At 35.8% G+C, this 22,200-nt stretch overlaps 3 protein-coding genes across 3 annotated transcripts; 1 reads left to right on the forward strand and 2 right to left on the reverse strand.

The window, feature by feature from the left end:
* Positions 1 to 1,386: 1,386 nt before the first annotated feature.
* On the reverse strand, positions 1,387 to 2,184 carry LOC148768579 (uncharacterized). Its single transcript, XM_088821278.1, has 2 exons — positions 1,844 to 2,184; positions 1,387 to 1,756 (listed from the first exon to the last, which is right to left on the reverse strand). Exons 1-2 carry the CDS (start codon positions 2,182 to 2,184, stop codon positions 1,387 to 1,389), a joined length of 711 nt encoding a protein of 236 aa, XP_088677404.1.
* Positions 2,185 to 9,730: 7,546 nt separating this feature from the next.
* On the forward strand, positions 9,731 to 12,655 carry LOC105970634 (B3 domain-containing protein Os01g0234100). The gene is made up of 7 exons (XM_088821928.1): positions 9,731 to 9,905; positions 10,050 to 10,136; positions 10,714 to 10,742; positions 10,826 to 10,970; positions 11,057 to 11,263; positions 11,557 to 11,647; positions 11,747 to 12,655. The coding sequence occupies exons 1-7, from the start codon at positions 9,837 to 9,839 to the stop codon at positions 12,463 to 12,465; spliced, it is 1,347 nt and encodes a 448-aa protein (XP_088678054.1). The 5' UTR covers positions 9,731 to 9,836; the 3' UTR covers positions 12,466 to 12,655.
* Positions 12,656 to 14,614: 1,959 nt separating this feature from the next.
* Positions 14,615 to 17,158, reverse strand: LOC105970613 (uncharacterized). Its single transcript, XM_012995443.2, has 2 exons — positions 16,192 to 17,158; positions 14,615 to 16,046 (listed from the first exon to the last, which is right to left on the reverse strand). The coding sequence occupies exons 1-2, from the start codon at positions 16,906 to 16,908 to the stop codon at positions 14,814 to 14,816; spliced, it is 1,950 nt and encodes a 649-aa protein (XP_012850897.2). The 5' UTR covers positions 16,909 to 17,158; the 3' UTR covers positions 14,615 to 14,813.
* Positions 17,159 to 22,200: the final 5,042 nt, after the last annotated feature.

A 22,200-nucleotide genomic window follows, 5' to 3' on the forward strand; every position in this document is an offset into this window, starting at 1 on the left:
CCCCGCGGCCAACACCGCCGTTCGTTCGCCGGAATCGGCCTCCCCTTGGCCGATTAATCGTGGTAGATCTTTTTTCCTTTTTATTCTTTCCGTTTATTCTAACTATTGCGTGTCTAGTGCCACATTTTTGTAGATCGAAGTATACGAGGTGAAATCCGAGAGGAGGAAGATCGAAGATCGATGAGCAGCCCCAGACCCGACGACGCACGCACTCCCACGCACCGCCCGATGACAGCTCGTGATCATCACGCGCTGCCGTAGCTTGCACCGTTGCTGCCGCTGCTTCGCCGTCGCCGCTTCCGGATTGCACGGATTGGTTTTCGTGGAAATCTTGCTTCGTTTCGTGCGCCTACCTCACGCTTCAAGAGGTATTCTCGAATCCGGTATTCGTTTGATTATGATTTAATTAGATTAAAATTACGCATGTTCGTTTTAGTAGTACGTTTCGTGAATTTGTATGTTTTGTATGTTTACATGAAATTCATGATTTACTGCGAGCATGTCATTTGATTTGAACACGAGCATCCTAGTTGATTTAATTTCGATTAAGTAATTAAGCATGAATGTTGTTTTTAATTTCGATGGAAGCGCAAAGGTACGCAATTAATTGTTTTCAATTATCGGGCATGTGTTTATGTGTTTTAAATTTGTTTAAATCACATAAATTTTTTTGTTTTCCGCTGCGTACACGTGTCTGATTCCCAACACTCCCATCCCATAAGGAGTGAGGAATTTCAATTTTTGGTGAAAGGAGGATGGAACTGCTTATAATGCGTGTATCATAGGTCTTCTTAGGATGATGTTGTGTGGAGACGGTATATTGACTATTAGGAATTTCACCATCTTCGTCACTCGACATGGGCTATCTCCAAGTGAGATGGGAAGTTCTACTTCACCGTTTGAGTATACATCTTCTCATGTGAATCCCTTCAGTGGAGTACTCACGGGGCAAAATCTGGCGTTGTCTATCCCCAGCTGCTTGAACGCGTGAGTGTACATGATGTCAGCCGAGCTCCCATTGTCCACCAGTATCTTGTTGACTAAAAAGTTGGCCACTGAGGCCGTGATCACTAGAGCATCGTTGTGAGCTTCAATTGGACCTTCTATGTTCGACTAATTGAAGACGATGCTAGTGTAGGATCTTCTTATCTGATATATAGAGGCGGAGGAAGAAGCATGTTCCTCACTCATGCGTGCCGACCGGGCAAGCTTGCGCCTTGAGTTGTGTGAGTCCCCACCTGCCGATCCTCCTGAAATAAAGGCAATGACACCTCGATTGGGTTGATTGTCATTGTTGTCTTGGTCACGCCGATGACCTCCCTCATCTCGTCGGTGGTGTTGATCTCGATGGTTATCCTGACGTGGGGGGTTATCTCGTCGTTTGCTTTAGGACTTGTCGATGTATTCACCCAAGTGTCCTTGTTTGATTAGCCTCTCAATGGCTATCTTAAGTTGTGCACACTCCTTGGTGTTGTGCCATTTTTCCTTATGAAAACCTTTTTGCTCTATTACGTGAAGGATTTCAGTGAGGCGAGTGTTTAGGGGAGTGAATAGATTATAGGTGGAAGATGGTTGGCCTTGAGGTAGGGGTGGAGGACGTCGATCATCCCGTCTTCTAATTTCCTGTCGATCATCTTCCGTCTTCCTCTTGGGAGGGGCATGGGTAGAAGCTTCCTCTATACGTACGTACTTCTCAGCTCGACTCAACAACTCATCTAGGTTGCCAGGAGGCCTTCCGGCGATAGATTCTTTGAATCTAGCCCATTTCAAGTTTTGCTACATGATCCTTGAAAGCATGTCTTGTCCTACGCTGGGAACTTCATGGACAACTTCTACAAAACACCTGATGTAATTGCGGAGTGTTTCGTTGTCTCTATGTATGATAGAGAAAATGTGTGCCGGGGTTTTGGCATATTGCTTGTTGATGGCGAATTGGTTGGTGAAGCGTTGCGATAATCGAGAGAAGGTGTCGATCGATCCTGTAGGTAAGGAGTTGATCCAATTCATGGCCCTCTTGGGGAGAGTGGTGCGGAACATCTTGCACATTGTTGCATCTGTCGGGCCATACAAATCTGCCATGGCATGGAATTTCTCTATGTGTTCTTGTGGGTCGGTGGTTCCTTCGAACTGATGTAAACCTGATGTTTTCACTCTTTGAGGCAATACATCGTTGAGGATGTCCATGGTGAAAGGATTGCGTCTTGTTGGGACTGGCGCTCTCCCGCCAATTAGGTTGTTCATTTGGGGGAAAGAGTTTTGGTCAGACACCCTACTGTTTATCTCGCATTCTCCTTCATTAAGGAGAGGGACTCTCCGTCGAGGCGCATTACCCTGTTGGGGTGAGCGCTGGCATTGCTTTCCGGGATGTGCCCCCCTATGATTGGTGGATAGCTGTATCCAGGACCGTGGATCCGAGGTGGATGAGGACACACTTATTCAGTGGTCGGTGTAATGGACTAGTTATGGTGCCATGGGCGGCACCGTGGGTGGAGCATGTGCTTGTTGGGAATCGGACAGGTGTACGCAGCGGAAAAGAAACTTTTTATGCGAATTAAACAAGTTTAAATCACATAATCACATGCCCGACATATATTAAACAATTAAGTGCGTACCTTTGCGCTTCCAGCGAAATTAAAAGCAACATACATGCGAATTATTTAATCGAAATTAAATCAACTAGCATGCTCCCATTAAATCAAATAATCATGCTCGCATTAAATAAAAAATTTCATGTAGTCACATAAAATCATACAACATACTTACTAAACTAACATGCATATTTAATTTAAATAAAACCGAATCGAACGACAACGAATTCTAAACTTTACCTCTTGAAGCGTGAGGTAGGCGCACGAAATGAAGCTAGATTGCCACGGAAACCAATCCGTGCAATCCTGGGCAGCAACGGCGAAACGACAGCAGCGGCGGTGCGAGCTACGGCAGTGGGTGTGGCTCACGTGTTGTCTTCGAGCGGCGCGTGGAGGCGCGTGCGTCGTCGGCTCGAGAGCTGCTCCTCGATTCTTCGATCTTCGATCTTTCTCCTCTCGGATTTCACCTCGTATAATTCGATCTACTAAAACGTGGCACTAGACACGAACTAGTTAGAATAAAACGGAAGAAACGAAAAGACAAAAGAACTACCAATATGGATCGGCCAAGGGATGGCCGATTCCGGCGAGATGGTGGCGACGGCGGCGGTGGTGGCCGCGGAGAGCGGCTAGGGTTAGTGTGTGAGTTGTGTGTTGTGCAAGACCTAAAAATCAAGTATTTATAGTGTCTTGTATAAAACCCTAACGGGCTTAAGTTGGACCGGGCCCAACAGCTTAAGTTCGTTAGTTCTTTTACTCGCTCGTCTCTCTCAATTCGATGATCGGAAAATTGTAACAATTACATTTTCGGAATCATTATAATGTCCTCGTCATTACGAGTGCCAATTCTCAATTTCCAACTTTCTAAAAGTGGAAACCCTAATTCAGTGTACTTTCTAAATTTGGAAACTTCCCGATTTAGAAAGTCCACTAAGATATTCGCCTATTCTTTTCCTTTTCTAATTCTCATTCATAATTCCAAATTACGAATGTTGGACCCAATCATATTGACTTCCAATCATGCAAAGATAAAACATTTTTTACCTCTGACCGTTCATTCAAAGATCTCATGTACACGAGCAGTGTGATCCTCGATGGTTCAGGTGTAAGCTAGCCTTGGGCCGACAACCCTTTGTGGTCAAAAGTCGTCCCTTAGAGTTACGATTAAGATGAAGCTCGTTTCACCTTAATCACCCAACGAATCAAGATTGACGTCTAGCAACTACGCGTCATGATTCCCTAGATACAAATGAAGTGCATGCAAGAACCTTTTGATATAGTTAGCGTACAGTACGATCCATTCGATTTATATTTCCCGATTGAACTAGAGGCATTGGTTCATCGAGACCTGCTTCGTAGTTCAATGACTGTGCGATCGTTCTAAGTGTTGTAATCTTTACGTGCATGACTTAGAGAATCGAATTCTCTAATCATCACTTAGTCAGCTCTGGCCAGAGACTTAGAGATTACAAACTATGAGAACACACAGGACATCCAAGACTATTCTAGCAATCGAATCCCCAACTACAATGCACAGAACTCCCACTAGATTTTGGAGTGCACGAACACTGACCCTTGGGGTGGTCCTCGGTGGAACTAAGGGACAAGTCACGATACAACTGGCCCTCTAGTGAAGTCACGGTGATGTCTAGGTCATAAGGACTAATGATGTACAACTATACCATAGATATCTCTATTTGATTATTGAGAACCACTTAGAGATTTCTAGGGTGAGGGAGTTCAGTGAACTCGTCAATTTACGAGCACCCACTTATGCATGCCGATATCACAATACCGTTTACTCATGAGATGCAGTACACATACACTAAGTGCTAGTCTCTTAATGGGAAAGGCCGATATCCTCATTGGTGGCGTAACCCTTCGACTACGAACACGTTTAACAGTTATAATACTAAAGTAAATATCTCACGATATAGAATGCCAAGGTGTTTTATCATTAATACGAAAAAGGTTTATTTATTACAATAATAAATGGAAAGACCACAGCCACAAGTTGGCTTGTTGGTCACCTACTCTAACAGTGCTGGTATCGCGGGGGGAGCATTTGCTCCCATCGTGGTGATGTATTGGGCCACCGCCTCTGCGGCGGTGCGAGTAGAGGCTTCTGCTATCATACGTCGGAGTGCATCCTCGGTTATCTGAACCGTTCGGGGAGCAGGGAGTGGCGGATCGGCGAGGGGTGGATCCCGAGGGGGATTCACTTGAACATCGCGAGGGGGATCCGGAGCACGGGGAGGAGGTGGCAAGCCAGAGCCTCCGCGGATTGGGAGGTTAATAGTTGTGACATTTTCTCTCCGATCGGATGACTCAGGAAGATCTTGCAGGCTACGTGATCTGGTATGCATTCCCATAGACGGCGCCAAAATGATGATGCTAAATACTTAGATCACCTGGTGTAGTGTGGTAAATGAGTCGGGAGAGCAAAACGGATCAATAGTTTATCAATTAGATAGTCCTGAGGTCCCTGCAAAATTAACACACGTGAACTAAGTCGGGGGTTGATCCGGCGGAAACCCCTCTGACGCTCAAGTCAGATGTACGGATCGTGGAAATAGTAGAGAGAATATGAACTCTAGAATACTTGTGAATAATAGAACGTATCTTTACAAATGAGTAAAAACATCTATTTATATGTCATTACCTTGGGTTGGGGTTATTTTGTTGGGCCCAAGCCTTATGTGAAGGTGATTTGGGCTTTCGTGCAGTTGGCCCAAATAATAGATGAATCTTGGGCCTATTGGGTCGGTCCAATTAAGTATATCAAGTAGGTCTTCAAATTGTTGTTGTTACTATTGTTTCTTAATATCACATCTTTCATTTCTAATATCAGCTGCAATTTTTAATTATTTATTGATCATTAATATGTTATATTTGGTACGGTGAAAAAAAAGATTGATCAGATCTGAACATAATTGATGTTGAATTTAAATTAAAAGTTTATTAATGTATTACCAATTTAAGAGTCACGTGTTGCAACGCAAAACAAGATTCAACATTTTAAATTCAATATATCTCTACTATTGAAATCTACAGTTAGCTCTTTGACTTCAATAAATTTAAATAGACAAACATATAGTTATATTTTTCTTTACCATGCATTTTTAATTCTTAGTGTAATAAAATAATATTTTATTTTTATTTAATAAAAATAACTATAAACCCGTTACTCTTTTGATATAAAGTAATCAAACATTTTATTACCATTCTTTTCATGTAATTTTTTGTATTGTGCATTGTGTCAAATTAATAACCCATTGGAGTTGCAAGCAAGTACAAATTCACGTTGGTAGCTAAAAAACTTTTAAAATTCCAAAAGTCAATTTGTTAGTGCTATTAAGTTTAAAAAAAGAACATGGCTCATCGTATTTGTTGAAATGTCACAAAATATCACATATCAAAACAAATGATCGTGTATATTTGTATTAAATGTGATCAACAATACTAAATTGATTCGTACCTACATCCCTCATCCCAGAAATTGTCATGATCAATTTGCTTCGATAGGAAGAGTGAAGTCAAATTAAAGAAAAAAAAATTATAATATTATGAACAACTGAGTACTACAGTTATTTTGTTTTCTCAAAGAAGGAAAAATATTGCTCCTGATTAACGTATATTAAATTTAATGGTGGTTCAGATTCAAAAGAAACTTTACTAATGAACATAACAATAAACATGAAAATATAAAATAAAACAACAATTAACAAATAATGATAAAGAAAACTGAAAAAACAAAACAAAAAACAAATGCGTACATATATGCTAGAAATTCTAGAGCATAGGAGTGAGTATACTATTCAGTTGAATTGCAATGCATCTCCTTGAATCGACCACTACCAACTTGTCTCCGATCCACTCTTCCACTTTCAAAACCAAATACTCCATGTGATAAGAATGTAGTCTTCTTCAACTATTCAGTAGATTTTGGCATTGTAACAAGAGAATATATATACTACTTATATGAGTAAGGAAGATTAAAATTTTGAGTACTTGAAAGGTCATTACATAAAATTAAAAGAGAAAATAAAATAATTAATAATGTGAAATTTTACATCAATAACCGCTCAATTGAATGTACCTAAATTATAATTTAATAGTAAAATTAATATAATATGAATAAATTATTTAATTATTGATACATAGGTAACCTTCGAATCTTACATATGTAAAAGGGTATTTTTGTACCTACATAAAAGGGAAGAAACCTCCATAACATTCACACTTTTATACTTTTATTATTTATTATTATTATTATTATTATTATTATTATTATTATTATTATTATTATTATTATTATTATTATTATTATAGATTATAGACTATAGATAGTATAGATTGGACTGATGTTAAGGAAACTAAACATCAAACACTAATAAATAATGGAAAGATAAAAAAAGAAAATCAACATTTAATAATAAACATCTTATAAATTAATAGGCTTATTATTTTATAGAGAGAATTATCTTATCTTTACGGCCAAAAGAAGTCTTAATCAATTGAAAAAATAAGTTAGAAGAAGCAATCATTAAATATCAAAACTAATGGCATTTGAAGAAGAAGTAATCCATTGCCCAAAAAAAAAAAAAAAAATGAAATGGCTTAGTATTAATTGAGAATAATCTTCATAGCTCTTGTTTTTGCATTTGCAGTTCCCTCTTCATTGGGCGACTGGGATATCATGACGAAACCAGTAGCGAAAAAGTGCTCTCAAACCAATACAAAAGAGTGCTGGAATAGTCAACATGGTATCAGAGCCAGAGAAAATGAAAGGTCCTGAGTTCGAATCCATCCGCCACCCATTTCAAATATTTCCAATGTAAGGTTTTAAATGTAATTTGCCAAACCTGCACTTGAGGGAGCGACAAAACTCCCTCATAGAATTTTCTCATTTAGATGAGACCAATTTTAAATCTAATGAGAACCCCTATCACTAGTAACTTCCAAAAATGCCCCTAATTATTTATCCAAAAATAGAAAAAAAACATATCTTCCTCCAAAATAAATGTAATTTGCATGCACTTGAGGGAGCGACAAAACTCCCTCATAGAATTTTCTCATTTAGATAAGACCAATTTTAAATCTAATGAGAACCCCTATCACTTGTAACTTCCAAAAATGCTCCTAATTATTTATCCAAAAATAGAAAGAAAAAAAAACACATATCTTCCTCCAAAATAACTCCTCCTAGATATCCGTCCACTCCTCAAAATCCCTAAAAAATCTCCAGCATTTCAAATTACTTTTTTTTTTTTAATCTTTTTCCTTATTTTTTTTCTTCAGAAAATTGGTTTTTTGAATTTCAATTAAAAAAATTGGTTTTTATTTTATTTTTATTTTCGAATTTTTAAGAAGAAACGTTTGATTTTCTTTTTAAAAAAGTTTTATTTTCATTTTTTAATTCTGATTTTTTCTTTTTAGTAAATTCAAGTCCATTACAAGGAGAAGTAGGGGAGGGGGGACTCGAACCCTAGACCGTTACCCTATTGGTAAAGGTTAGGTACCAACTCTCCTAATGAGGGTTGGTAATTCTCATTTTTTATTTTGTAATTTTTTATTTCTGTTTTTCAAATTCATTTAAAAAAATAGTTTTTAGCAAATTGAAATTCACTATAAACTTATAAAAAGCCACTATGTGATTAATGTATTTGGTTAAGAAAATCCACAATAAACTTATCGAAAATCCCTATGTAATTAACAAAAATCAATATGTAATTGACGAAAATCGATATGTAATTAATGAAAATTGCAGGCAATTAACGAAAACCACTATAGAATTAATGAAAACCACTACATAATTAACGAAAACTACAATTCAATTAATGTATTCCATTACAAAATATACTATTAAACTTGGTTCCTTCGACCCTACACCCGGTGAAAAACACCGAGTGGGTCTTCTGCTGCCACGTGTTCTTTTTTTTATTTTTCTAAAACCCCTAAAGGTAAACCCTAGCGGGGAATCTATTATAAAATACAAAAAAGAGACACGTGGCAGCAGAAGACCCACCCGGTGTTTATCACCGGGTGTAGGGTCGAACAAATCATTAAACTTATGGAAAATCACTATATAATTAAAGTACTCCATTGCAAACATATCGTAATCCACTATGTAAAATAACATAACCCACTTAGAATCATGTTTCGCCCACATCGTTGATTATACCGTTGCAACCTTCGAAATCACATACACACGCATGAAACATGCCAAACTTTATTTAGACACAAATTAACAGACTCTAGATGAATTATCATCAACTGATTATATTTTCACTAATCATTTCCATTTCAGCTTTGCCACATATGACACCTCTTGATTTCTATACTAATGATTCACAAAACAACACAGTGAATGCCCTCTCCTTATCATCTAAATCACGAATAATCGACACTCATGAAACATATTCCATTATTATCGATAAACAAACAAGAATGGAACATACGATTGCTGATGTCATCTAATAGGGGAGGCTGCGAGGCGGTGGAGAGAGAGGAAATAAGGGCGCGACAGTGGAGAGGGAAGAGAAAGACTGCAAGCGGCACAGAGATGCAAGGGCAACATTAGTCGGATAACAACGTGGCAAAGGAGGTAGCGGCGAATGGCTGCGGCGGCGAGAGATGGAAGAGGGTTGGAGACGACGGTATGTAGTAAGAATAGAGAGGGGGAGTAAGAGAAATAGAGAGAATGTGAAATCGGTTTGGTTATTTTAGATATAACATATAAGGGCAAATTAGGTATATCAGTTATGTCAAATACAATATTAAAAGATTTTATTTAATATAAAGTGGGGTCTCACTAATAATGAAAATGAGGTTAGATCCACCTTAATATAAGTAAATGAATTGTGGGTTTTTCCTTAATTATCCATAATATATATGTAGTAGAAAAATAAATCAGAAAATCGGAATTTTATCGAAAATTAAAATCGAATTGGAAAATTCGAAATTCCAATTCAAAGATATTCGAAAATGTTGAATATCAAAATTTCGAAAATCGGAGTGGAAAACAGTGTGTCAAAATTGGATATTTGTCAATCAAATCGATGGAAATTGAAAATTCCACAAATAAATCATTTCCTATAGTTATTTATTTCAATCAAATATTTAAAAAATAGAAAGAAAAGGGGAAAGAAAAATAAAAAGGAAATAATCATCAGCTCTTTTGAACCCAACGGTCGGCGCTGCTGCAAAAGATCTGCGCTCTTTCTCTTGTGAAGCCAAACCAAAACAATGGCTATTATCTCTTCAAAAAATGATTCTAAAGAAAACCCTGTTTCTTCTTCTTCGTCGAAATCCAAGGTTCTCTTCTCTCTTCTTTCTCTCTCTAGAACAAATGCTCTGATCTTTTGAAATGTTGATACACATATAGATTATAGTTATCGTTTTAAAAAATGGATCTTGATCGGTATAAGTATTTATATATTAATAAATAATGCATAACAGCTTAAGCAGAAGAAGAGTAAATCGGAGTTTAAAAGAAAAATGGCGGAGCAGAGGCTAATGGATCTTACCAATACGCTCAATAATATTGTGAGAATCTTTCTTCTTTTTATTATGTATATTTATTACTCTTATGTTTTCTCTTGAGATTTTTATTTATTTATTTGGCACCTCTTTATTTACTCCAATTGCTATTAAATAAAAATAAAAATGTAGAGTTGGGTTGAGTTCAGTGCTAATAAAAATAGTAGAAGGGTTTCTTTAAGGACTTGATAAAATGCAGAGTCTATATTTTTAGGCAAAAAATCGATTGTTTCTTTTAAACGGTGTTCCATTTCTTATTCCAATGTCACGAATACGAAATACGTGTTTAAAGTGATTAATAAATATATATAGCTGATTTCGTTGATGCTATTGGAGTATGAGATTAACTATGGATTGAAATACCGAATATTGTTTGCATTTTTTCAGATGAAAGTCAGTGATGCCGTTATACATCACAGCTTCAATTGTGTACCTCGTTTATGTTCGATTGTGTACTTCGTTTAAGTTCGATTGTGTACTTCGTTTAATTTCTTTTTCGATAAAGTAGTTTGCTTTGTTTCCGATACTTCAACGATCACTTATGAGAACTTTCTTTTTTTTTTGCTCGAAAATGTTTGAGCAGGGTGACTCCGTATGCATGGATATCATACGGTGAGTGCAAATTGCGATACGAAAAGTCGAAAACTATCATCTCCCCATTTTTTTTTTTTAACTGGTTTTCTCGATTCTTATAGTTATCAGCCGACAGAGAATTTAACCAGTGATATCTCGAGCTCGGCTATGGAACGAGCAGAAGATGTTCAAAGAAATCTCCCAAAAAAATTCCCGAGTTTTGTGAAGCTTATGTTAAGATCACACGTAACTCAAGGATTTTGGTTGGTAAGTCGAGCTCTTTAATTTATGGGAAAATATTTATAGAGCATAAATAAAAAATAATGAGTATGAATTTTATCATTAAATTGTAGGGTCTTCCAAATAAATTTTGTCGCGATTATCTACCGAAGAACGATGAGAAAATAGTTTTGGTGGATTCAAACGAGAAAGGATACGATACAAAATACTTGGCGGGTAGAACGGGGCTAAGTGGTGGATGGAGAGGTTTCTCCATTGAACACAACTTGCTCGAGGGCGATGTCGTCATTTTTCATCTGATTGAGCCGTGCAAGTTTAAGGTAATGTTCGATACATTCTCGTTTTTTGTATTTTTTTGTATTTTTTTTTTTAATTCCATTTTTTTGGTGGAAGTGAATATAAATGGGCGAAGGATTTTAAATCCATAATACTATATTCATTGAGTTTGTTTGGATTGATTGATTCATATTGACGATGAAATTCAAATTCTTAGCTCTCGTTTCGAGTCATTGTGATGGATTTTCTATCTCGTTTGAAATGCTTCCTTAAATCCAAATTCTTCAAATTCAAATTCAAATTGAAATGCACTATAATTGGTCTGTGTTTCATAAAGCTATACATTGTGAGAGCTAGAAGATTAACAGAAGTCGATGGCGCTATGAGCCTCGTAAATCTAGACTCTCATCCCGAGCCAATCAAAGCATGTACGTAATTCTCAACGTCTTAATCTTATTTTTCGTTTTACTAAACTCATTGCCCTATACGTTAGTTTTTTTTAACAACTATTTCACTTATCTTGTTAGTGAAAATGGAAGAGCCACAAGAAAATGCAAATATTATAGAGACGAAAACGAGAAATAAATATCCGAACCCCCTCGTGCAAGATAATAATAATAATCAGAAGAAGAAGAAAAAGACGAAAAAAAATATTCCTACTACTAGTGATGATGCAGAAATGGCCGATGGAATCAAATTCTCGGAATCACGTCTCGATTTTAAAGACGTGAATTGCTTTCAAGATTTCAGCATTCATTTGGATGGCGGCCTAGTCATCGATTCTGAAGTTCCGAGGCATCAGAAGAAAAAATACTACGACCTCTGCAGAAGTCAAAACACGTTTCTTCACGAAAACCTCGTGCGTGGCCTCAACACCAAGCTAGCGGCCGGGATTATTTCCGAGACGATCAACATAGCGGATGCTATAAGAGCTAGCACAACGCCACACGAGCATTTGGAGAGTTGGGACAAGACGCTCAAAGCTTTCGAGGATTTGGGTATGTCGGTGGGCCCACTGCGCGCTAGGATACGCGAGATGATGAGTCTTTATCGCGATTCTCGAGCCAGGATCGAGTTGATGAGGAAGGAGAGAGCTGAAGCTGAAGGAGTGATGAAGGAACTCAGTGAGCGGCTTTCGAATGTCAAGACTTGTGTTGAAAAGTATGATGCTATTATTGATGATCTTAATGCGAGAAACGAGGGGCTCGGTTCTAAGTTTGAGGAAATTGCTTGTGCTCCGTGGTGAAAAAAATATCACTCTTTGTGATAGTTGTGAAACACTAATTTCAGTTTTGTTACATAAATTGGAATATAATGAAAAAACATTGTGCCAAAATCAAAAGCTGTCAGATCGGAATCAACGGAATTTAGATGATTCCAATTTTTTAGTCGCCTTAAACATAAAACTTTTTAATTTGAAATTACTTGTGGCTGTATCTCGGGGACAATTGGCTTATAACTCTTAGCACTTATGTGGGCTGGCCAATAATGTCTTACGGAAAAGAATAAAAATATAATTCGTAACCCGACTTACACAAATTTTGTCCAAATTTCTGTCAAACTCTCATTTCGAAATATACCTACCAAATTAACATAAATGGATATTATAAAATCGACAGGCGATCAATATATTTGAACTTATGTCGAGCGTAAAATTTTAAGTAGGATCGTCTTCATCTAATGAAATGTTTAATTATGTTGTATAAGTATGAATTAGTAAAGAATTATCTTTTTGTTTTTTTTTTTTTTTTAAGTACAGAATTTATCATAAGAACTTTTAGCAAATTCTAGTGAAAAAATGTTTCTTTTGATATTTTTAGTATGAATATTATGATTTTGGCACTTTCTAAATTAAAAAAAAATATATTATTTTTGGGATTTTTCGGCCTTGAAATTTGTTAATCAGAACATTTTAGAATAAGGTTAAATCTTCAAGCAGTATCCGAAATTTCACTATTTATTTTCGAAACACAGATATATCTATTGCTTTAGAGTTTCGAATTATCATCACTTTTTTTCACTTGCATACAAATATTGAATTGGTTTAGTCATTTAACTTAGAAGTACGCCAGCCCAGTTGATCGTGGCAGCCGTGAGAAATTCGAGACGAGTTCTGAATTCATTATTTATCATCCAATTCAAATAGCCCTCTTCGAAGGAGTAATCACTAAATTCACGACTGCATCGATTCACATCTTCAACGGTATCATCAATCCGGCCCAGGATATGATCACAATCACCGTTACTAAAGGTTTTCTTTACCAATTCGAATTTGCGGATGGCATCGTTGTAATTATGGGAGCACTGCAGGTACTTGTTCTTCAAGTTTGCATCTTTGGTTTCGTTATAAGACCGCTCAAGATCCTCGTGGACTTTATCGACTGTTTCTTTGGCCGAGTCGAGTGCGTAAAGAGCCACACTTAGGATAGTTGTGTTGTTGGATCCGTTGACCTCGGATTCAACTAAGTTCAAGCAATAGGCTGTATTATTTGTCTCTGAGCACAAATCGCTTAGGTATTTTTCGACTTCCGGTTTCGTCATAATCTTCCAGTCACCCAATGAAGAGGGAACTGCAATTGCCAAAACAAGAGCAATGAATATTTCTCTCAAATAGTAAGACATTTTTTTTTCTTTCTTCTTTTTCTATATTTTATTTTTCTAACTTCTTCAAATGCCTTCATGTTTATATAGGGCATAGGGGTAAGTGTCATTACTCTTGATATTTAATGCTTGCTTGTTCTAACTTCAGTTTTCAATTCAAGACTCTACTCTTAAATGTAAATTATATACGTTTCAGATTTAACAAAGAGTATGAAGATTGGGGTCTCGGGTTTAAACCGACGAGAATCCGGGTAGCGATTAGCACCATTGGAGTTGCTCTTAGCAATGGGTTTTAATCATGAGATATAAGGCGCGATCCCTATTAGCCTGTGTTCGTGAAAAACAAATCAAATTTGAACACATATTTTTGTTCGATAAAAATATAAAAAGTGTGATATTTATGAATTACAAAGAAGACAAAAAAAAAAAAAAAAAAAAAAAAAAAAAGAAGAAAAAGAACACTAACACTCTAACCAAGTAGTAGCCCAGAGAAGTAAAATTTCAGTCTTGCTTAAAATATGAAAAAATCCTTCAAAAATGACAAAAAAAAAAAATCATGTCTACAGTTACACAGACATCAAGTAAAATTATTATGGAGTCAATAGTGAAACAAAGATGAAAGCATATAGTATATTATAAAACATGTCTGCAAACTCATTTGTGAATGCAATACTTTATATCATAATCAGGTGTAGTTAAAGACAACAGATGAACAATAGAGATCTACTAGGTGCAGACTTCACCTGTGGCTGTGGCATAGAGTTGACCGCTTCAACAGCCAGAAAACCATACGAAAATAAAAAACCACGAGCCATATATCGAAAGACTATTATCCTCAAAACCGCAACGACAAAAGTAATATTACACATTATAAAATTAAATAAACATTAAACAAAAATGAGACCGGTCGAAAACTAGAGGAACTACGGACGTAACTTACGTGCTCAAGAAAGTATGTTGTTACAAGACTCAAGAAAAACACTATATAACCGCTTAACGGCTTTGATACCTGCCCCTCCCGCCACCGAAACGCCCACCACCTCTGTGCTGCCCTCTTCCTCGACCACCACCACCACCACGGCCTTGATTGAAAGGCAAAGTCGAAGGAGACTGCTGCTGCTGGAAATTAGGATTAATCTGAGAACCCTGAGATTGAACCGGTTGTTGTTCTCCACCTCCATTGAAAGGCATAACAGAAGAAGCATTATTCTGCTGCGCCTGGAAAGCAGCCATTCCAAACTGCTGTTGATTCAACATTGGCCATTGTCCAGGTGTCGCATTCCCGCCAAAATTTGCATTAAAGTTTAAGGGAAACCCAGGTATCGTATTCATTTGCTGTTGAAACGCCATGTTTGCTTGCATAGGTGTTTGATATAATTGATAAGGTACATTCTGCTGCATCCACATCATACCATTTGCCGCCGCCGCTAGTCCGTTTGGAATCCCCATATTTTGCTGCTGCTGCTGATGTGGAAACCCGTTATTCCACATTCCGTTAGGCGCAACAAAACCAGGCCCCTGAGGAAACTGCGGAAATGTAGGAGCAACTGCGGCACCGCTGTGATGAGGAAATTGAGGAAATTGAGGAGCAACTGTAGGAACTGCAGCAGCACTCTGAGGAACTGTAGACAAATCCTGTCTGATGCTATTTTCTTGATTCATCGGAGAATGAGTTTGTGGTGGAGGAGGATCTCTATTATTATTACGGTTGAAGTTCCCGTTCATCTTTTTTCCGTTTCTTTTTGTAGCAGGCTTATTATTATTAGATTCATTAGCTCCACCTCGTTTCTTGATTTTAATCATCCTCCTATACTCTGCCTCCTTTTCATCATCCGAAAATTCCAAATCGTCCGACAGCTCTTCATCGTTCTCACCAGATGCATCGTATCCTTTCTGGTACAGACTCTTTTCATTGAGCACGTGTTTAGCAAACTCTGGAACGAAAGATACACAAGTGCCTTGCTGGATTCCATTAGGGACTTCACTCTCTTCATTGTATCTAACTATATAGTACGGATTCTTGACGGGACCAAAGATTTCGTCGACTATACCAAGCGGCAATCTACTTTCGGTAATCCAAAGAATAGAACCCTCGTTTAGTGGATTGTGCTTCTCAACACCTTCGACAACCACTTGGGCACCAATTACCGACAAAATAATTCCAACCGGTTGGACTTGATGATGCGGTTCCAGGCTCACACTAACAGAAGGAACCGGAGGAAGAACCTGCATACATATATAATAACATAAAAACGGATACTCAACAAAGCTAAAATAACCATGAAGATATAATTCAGTTCATTCATCTAACAAGCGCAATAACAGGTGTTCGTTCAGACAACATACAAATTAATGACGACGAATGATTTACCTTGAGTTCGTTTTTAGACATGATAGGGCCAACAGTAGCAGTTCCAACAAAGTCCTCCTCGTCATTATCACTCCAATTAACCATATCATCGGCATCATCGGATAACAATATCTCACCTTCCTCTTTCTCAACAACGGCTTTCTCCTTGTTCGATTTCTTTTCACCGATATCTTCATCTTCTTCTTCCTCGTCGTCTTCACTACTACTACTACTATCAGCCGAAGAAGATGAAGAACTCTCATCTTCATCTTCATCTTCATCTTCATCACTACCACTCTCATCATCAATTTCATCGTTCTTGATTTCATTAACAACACTTGCTTGTTGTAAATTATCATCATCCCCATCTAACCTAACTTTCTCCATCTCTTTTTCAATTAAATCCCCCAATTTAATACTCTCAGTTTCTCCCTCTTCTTTCCCACTCAATTCGTCTACAACAACTTCATGTTTATCAACAACTTCAAAAATATCAGTAAATTCGCCGTCAATCGAGCTAAAATCAACAGGGTTATCTCCCAAATCAGCAGCCATTTTAGGGTCGTCGATATTACCTTGGAAACACCAATCGGCAGCGGAGTCGAAGTCGAAAAAAGAATCTTCAATCTCAGGGAGAGGGAGGTGGTCAAGAGAGTTCTTCGAATCCGAAAAAGTTTGAAATTTCTCGTCCTCCTCTGAAGGTCCTTCAATGGCGGGACTGCGCAAGAAACCAACCATGTTCAAACTGAAAGGGAAGAATTGTTGTTGATGCTGAGCAAAAGTTGTTCATGGCTTTTGGCTTTTTCGCAGGGATAAATATTTATAGATGAGAGAGAAATCAATTAGCGGGGAGAGCGGAGAGAGAGAGAGAGAGAGAGAGACCTAGTTTGGTTTGGTGGCGTCAAAAAACCTTAAACCCTAAAAACCTTCACAGGGCTACTTTAACGGGGCAATCGCAGCATATTTTTTTAATATATACACAATTAGCAATAAATAAATATGTTTTCTACACTAAAACTGATTAATTGTATATTAAAAAATAATAAATAAATAATTAGATTAAAATTAAATATTTTTTCATTAAAATAAATATTACCCCAACCCTTTATATCCAATTTTTAATTATAACCTCAATTTAATCAATTTTGTCCACAAAAAACCAATTTTGACAACTAAAATCCAATTTTGACTATTTTTTTCAAAAACTTTTTTTTTTTCAATTTTTTTTTTCGTCGCCAGATTCCGTCGTTGACTTTTCGATTTTTTTTTCTTACTGATTTTTTCGCCGGTCTCCAGCTTTGACCTTTTTTTTTTTCTTTTTTCTTTTTCTTTTTCCTGTTCTGTTTTTTTCTGCCGCCGGATATCGGCGTTGACTTTTTTTTGGTGTTTCCTTTAGTTTTTTTTTTTCTTTTTTTTTTACGTCTGCCGCTAAACGTTGACCGTAATTGTGCTTTCACAAACCGTAAATTAACGTAATTATAATGTCAATGACTATTAATTAATGTAATTGTACTGCCGTTGACAATACATTTATGTAATTGTTCTGCCGTTGACAGTAAATTACGTAATATTATTATTTTTTTATTTTTTGTTATTTTTTTTTTATTTTGTTTGATTTGTAGACAAGTCAACGTAATTATATTACTGTCGTTGACAATAAAATAACTGTAAACACAATAATATTAACAACATCAATATTATTATTTTTTTGGGTTTTTGTTTTGTTTGAGTTATTCACGGAGTAACGTAATAATATTACTGTCTATTATTGTAATATTACTTTAAACACAATAGTATTACTGTTGTAATATTGTTGTCAACCACATCAATATTATTATTTTGTTTGGATTTTTTTGTTTGTTTGAGTTATTCACGGAGTAACGTAATAATATTACTTTTTTTTTTTTTTCTGAGTAAACGTAATAATATTACTGTCAATTATTGTAATATTACTGTGGTTGACGGTAATATTACTGTTATTATAGTAATATTACTGTCTACCACAGTAATATTAACAGCCGACTGCTCTACCACTGAGCTACTGAGGAACAACGGGAGATTAGATCTCATAGAGTTCAACTCCCGTTCTCAACCCATGACCAATATGAGCTCGAACCCTCTCACATTAATATTAATTCTTTTGACTTTTTATTATGTTTACATTTGTTGAACGTTCAACATAGTAATATTACTCTATTACACAATAATAATGAGTTGTGTTGTGTTAATATTACTGTGATAGAGATTAATATAGCAATATTATTGTGTTAACTATAGTTTAGTTAATTTTATTGTATTTACAGTAATATAGTTAATATTATTGTCATCACTGCACTATTGATGTTTAAACGAAAAAAAAATGTTACAGAGAGGAGAAAAAAAAGATCAAAAAAGTCAACGTCGGAAACCGGTGGTTGAAAAATCAGGAGGAAAAAAAAAGTCAACGCCCGAATCCGGCGGTAAGAAAAAACAAATTTGAAAAAAATATTTTTGGGTCAAAATTGAATAATTTGTGAAATTTGGGTTCAAATTGAGATTAAACTAAATTAAGGATGAAATTTGAGCATATTAAAGTTTGAGGGGCTAATTTTAGTCTTTTACAAAAATCTGAACCATGTGTATTGTAAAGGAGTTTATTGTCTCGATCTCTTTATGAATAACATATTAATAAAATTTGTACGAATGAGACCGGACGGTTGAACCAGTGGCCAGTCCGGTCCGAGTCAGTACCCAAAACTGGGCTCAAACATCCCGAACACAGAAGAAATCGCCCGATTTGACCGGAAAATCGAAAACCCGAAAATGCTACTTTATCTATCACCCAAAAAAGAGGAGATCTAGTTTTTTGTCAACAAAAAAAACTTACTGATGAAATCCGGTAATGAAATTATCTGCAGCAAAACTTGAAGAATTTGATTTCTTTCCTTCTATCTTTATAGAAAATCCTTAGTTGTAGATGTAAGAAAAATTTAAATATGGAGCGCCGTCGAAGGCAGAAGCTTAGGTTGAGGCTAGACACGGCCATGGGCCGGGTTTGACCCGGATCCGACCCAGAGACCGCCTCTAGCCGCCCCGCCCCATTGGCCATGGACCCGGTCGGAGGCAGAAGCTTAGGTTGTGGCTAGACACGGCCACGGGCCGAGTTTGACCCGGACCTGACCCAGAGACCACCTCTGGCCGCCCCGCCCCGTTGGCCATGGACCCGGACCCGACCAAGTACGGGTCGGTTTCACATGTAGGGATTCGAACTCGGCACACTCGGAAGAATGGGCAACTCTTACCACCGGGCCAACCAACATATTTGTTTAAATGTAGACAATAAATATATATAATATAAAACGCTGATGTAAAATGATAAATATATTAAATAAATTATTAATTTTTATATTAATTATTCTCAGATAATTTCAATTAAATTATTAACAAATGCAATACAAGAAAGTTTAAAAAAAATATATAGAATCACGGTTCAATACTTCAAAACATCTATTATTAATTACTATATCAATATAATCTCCACTATTGGAAAATATAAAGTATTGAATCAATTCAATATATAAACAAACGCGTTGACATAATACAAACTCACTTATGTTATTTAAATCGATAGTGTGAAAAAATCGAATGAAAAATAAAATAAGATGTTTATTCAAAAAAATAAATTATAACTCATTTCAATTAATTTAAATCGATTAACCTCAATTGTTGACAAGAACTTATTAAAATTATTGATTATTTTATCATAAGATAATTATTTAAAAATAAAGATGATGTTTATTTTAACAAAAATAGATTATATCTCATTCTAGTTAATAGTTTACTTTAAAAATAAAACTATATATGACGAGTATAGTCAAAATATTATGATGTGATTTCTCTTTTAATAATTGGTTTAATTTATAAAATTGTAAGAATTAAATCGTTGGTCATATGATTTAATCAATTTTTTTTACATTTACATTTTATTCAAATATTAGAATCGAATCGTAAGATTTAGAGGGTGTTTGGCTAAGCTTATAAGATGTTAATAGGAGCTTATAAGATGTTTTAGAGCTTATAAGCTCTTCCAAAGTGTTTGGTAAAATTTTAGAAAAAGATCTTAATTTTTTAAAAAATAAGCTGTTGGAAACCATATAAGATCTTTTTAAATAAGTACCTCTACCCCACCTTTTTATTTAAGATCTTATAATGAGTAAAAATAGGAAATAAGCTCATTATCCAAACACTATAAAAATTAATCCTAAAAATAAGACATAACAGCTTATCAGCTCTAAAAACATCTTATCAAATGTAAGAGCTTATCAGCTGTTTAAAATAAGCTTAGCCAAACACCCTCTTAAATGGATTAAGCTCAAGTCCTTTCAATTTATTTTATGTTTTTATTATATTATATTTGTTCATAAATTAATTAAAATTATTTAATAATAATGAATATGATAATCAATAATCTATTTAATATAATTTACTATAATCATTTTACACATTTTATTTATGTTATATATATATATATATTCCTTGTTATAATAATCATAACTATAAATATATAAATATAAATAACACAGTAGAATGATTATAATAATAATTGTATAACTAATGTTTTATAAATTATTAATTGTCATATTGACTATTATTAATACCAAAAATCTCGACTAATAACAAATGCATATATATATATATATATATATATATATATATATATATATATATATATATATATATATATATATATATATATATATATATATATATATATATTTAATTTTGAAAATAAAAATAAAAAAATACGATTTAATTTTAAAGAAATATTGAATTTTGATATTTTTTTTGAATTTTGAAATTTTGAAAAATTTCTCAATTATTAGTTTAACTTATAAATACCCATAATCGAATCTTCACAACTTTCATTTTATTCAGTGTATGTCTCAAGGTCTTAATCGTTTCATTTTTTTTCTAAAATTGTTTTGTTTAAAATTCAATTTATTTTTTAATTTTGAATTTAAAGTTAATCTCAGGGTCCATTTGGATGGAGGGATTTGGGGAGGGATTTGATTTGGGGAATGGATTTGAAATGACTCCAATTTTGGAGTCATTTGAAATCCACCATTATTGCTCCAAAAACAACTAAAAAGGAGGGGTGGGGATTTGAAATCCATCTCCAAATCCCTCAATCCAAACAAGTCCAAGGGATTTGTTATTATGGATTTGAAATCCCTCCCCCAAATCCCTCCATCCAAATGCACCCTCAAGTTTTTTCAAGTTTCAATATAAGTTTTTTTCCCGGTTCTTGTAAAAAGAAAATAAAAATTGAAAAACCGGTTTGAACCTAGACCTGACCCGAACACGCCTCCCCACTGGTTGGTTTCGGGTCCCCTAAAAGTCGGACCCAGACCCGACCCGCCCCGTGGCCATGTCTAGTTGTGTCTGTGATCGGGATGCTGGGTGGGGTGGGGTGGGGTGGGGTTTGATACTGACTTTTTTTTTTTTTTTTAAATAAATGAGAGGGAATAATATGAGGTTTTAGCATTCGGTACCCCTGTGTAATGTCTAATGGCTAAAAAAACCCCTATGTTAAAACAATTAGCACATACCCCCCTATGTCAACAAGTCAAAGCTACAAAGCCCCCTACCATCATATCGTGTGAAGTACGCGCGATTTTTGCGACTTGTTAATGGTTTTTTGACTTGAAAAGTCTCATATGCCCTCATAAGTTATTTTATATATAAATATAAATTCAATTGAACTTAAATCTAAATAATACAAATATTTGGGTCAAATTGCAAATTTCAGAAACTTCATTTCCTCTCCAGCAACCACGCCTCACCTGCTTCTTCTCTGAGTTCCATCGGAACCCATCTACGTCAACATGTTCCGGCAACCGAGTCGAACGTGCTTCGATTGTTTCCCCATAATTGTGTTCCAGCGAAGTTTTGTTTATCTTCCGCCACCGATTTCGTCCACGGTGGATGGCGAAGATGGTGAGTGCTGCTCAAGTTCCACCATCGATTTCGTCCATGGTGGATGGCGGAAAT

This window comes from Erythranthe guttata, chromosome 8 (assembly GCF_056151865.1).
Source record: "Erythranthe guttata isolate IM_541 chromosome 8, IM_541, whole genome shotgun sequence".
NCBI lineage: Eukaryota > Viridiplantae > Streptophyta > Magnoliopsida > Lamiales > Phrymaceae > Erythranthe > Erythranthe guttata.

Coding starts and splice junctions, on each gene's coding strand:
- LOC105970634 (XM_088821928.1), top strand. CDS start 9,837: ATGGCTATTATCTCTTCAAAAAATGATTCTAAAGAAAACCCTGTTTCT. Junction 10,137..10,713: donor CCAATACGCTCAATAATATT/GTGAGAATCTTT, acceptor ATGTTTGAGCAG/GGTGACTCCGTATGCATGGA. Junction 10,971..11,056: donor TAACTCAAGGATTTTGGTTG/GTAAGTCGAGCT, acceptor ATTAAATTGTAG/GGTCTTCCAAATAAATTTTG.
- LOC148768579 (XM_088821278.1), bottom strand. CDS start 2,184: ATGGACATCCTCAACGATGTATTGCCTCAAAGAGTGAAAACATCAGGT. Junction 1,757..1,843: donor ACACTCCGCAATTACATCAG/GTGTTTTGTAGA, acceptor GAAATGGGCTAG/ATTCAAAGAATCTATCGCCG.
- LOC105970613 (XM_012995443.2), bottom strand. CDS start 16,908: ATGGTTGGTTTCTTGCGCAGTCCCGCCATTGAAGGACCTTCAGAGGAG. Junction 16,047..16,191: donor TGTCTAAAAACGAACTCAAG/GTAAATCATTCG, acceptor ATATGTATGCAG/GTTCTTCCTCCGGTTCCTTC.